The sequence below is a fragment of the Morone saxatilis genome, unplaced genomic scaffold (genome assembly GCF_004916995.1).
Source record: "Morone saxatilis isolate NCDOM2014 unplaced genomic scaffold, NCSU_SB_2.0 Contig17, whole genome shotgun sequence".
In the NCBI taxonomy this organism is placed as follows: Eukaryota; Metazoa; Chordata; class Actinopteri; family Moronidae; genus Morone; species Morone saxatilis.
This window is the reverse complement of record NW_023339729.1, coordinates 25,553,927-25,554,559: the sequence shown is the minus strand read 5'-3', so window position 1 is coordinate 25,554,559 and position 633 is coordinate 25,553,927. Positions and strand designations below refer to the sequence as shown.

At 48.3% G+C, this 633-nt stretch overlaps 1 protein-coding gene across 1 annotated transcript in view; it reads right to left on the bottom strand.

Moving 5' to 3' along the window:
- Positions 1-7: 7 nt before the first annotated feature.
- Positions 8-633, bottom strand: part of LOC118326963 (E3 ubiquitin-protein ligase TRIM21-like) — a gene marked incomplete at its 3' end in the record, with an annotated part of 5,116 nt that continues 4,490 nt past the window's right edge. The window contains exon 2 of the mRNA XM_035660127.1: positions 8-630. Coding sequence (XP_035516020.1) covers positions 8-630 — 623 coding nt within the window. The remainder of the gene's footprint in view (positions 631-633) is intronic.

Genomic DNA, 633 nt, shown 5'->3' with positions numbered 1-633 from the left:
CATAAAAGGAGACCAGACCCTCCTCATAATCCACAAACACCCCCACCTTCTCAGGCTGAGACTGCAGAGAGAGACTGACATCAGGGTCATCAAGAGCTTCGTACTCATTTCCATTTCTCAACCATATGGTCCAGTAACCCTCCACAGGGCTCAGTGGGGTGTCTTCTTTCCTGTCGATGGACTCTCTGACCACTCCTAAATCCCACTCAGTCTTTCCTTTAACTTCAACCTCGTAGTACTTTTTTCCTGAAGAGAAGCTCTGCTGTCCTAAAACACAGGTACAATCAGAAAATCTCTCTGGGTTGTCTGAGAGATCCTTCTCAACGTCACCAGACCTCACTTGTTTCCCATCATCAGACAGGATGAGATAGGGATTTGCTGTATCAGGATCAAGAGTCACATCCACTGCATACTGCTGGACCCTCTTCAGCTCGACTTTAATCAGCTTCTTCATCTGTTTACTGAGCGTCTCCTCCAGCTGATTCACAGCTCTCCTCACAGTCCCCTCATATGAAGGTGGACGGACGCTGACTTCTGTCCAGTTCTTGGTGGGTGGTGTGTGGTGGATGTTTAGGGACTGGACACTCTGGAGAAGATGGAGGTGGTCTTCAGAGTGTGAGATTTGTTCCACTT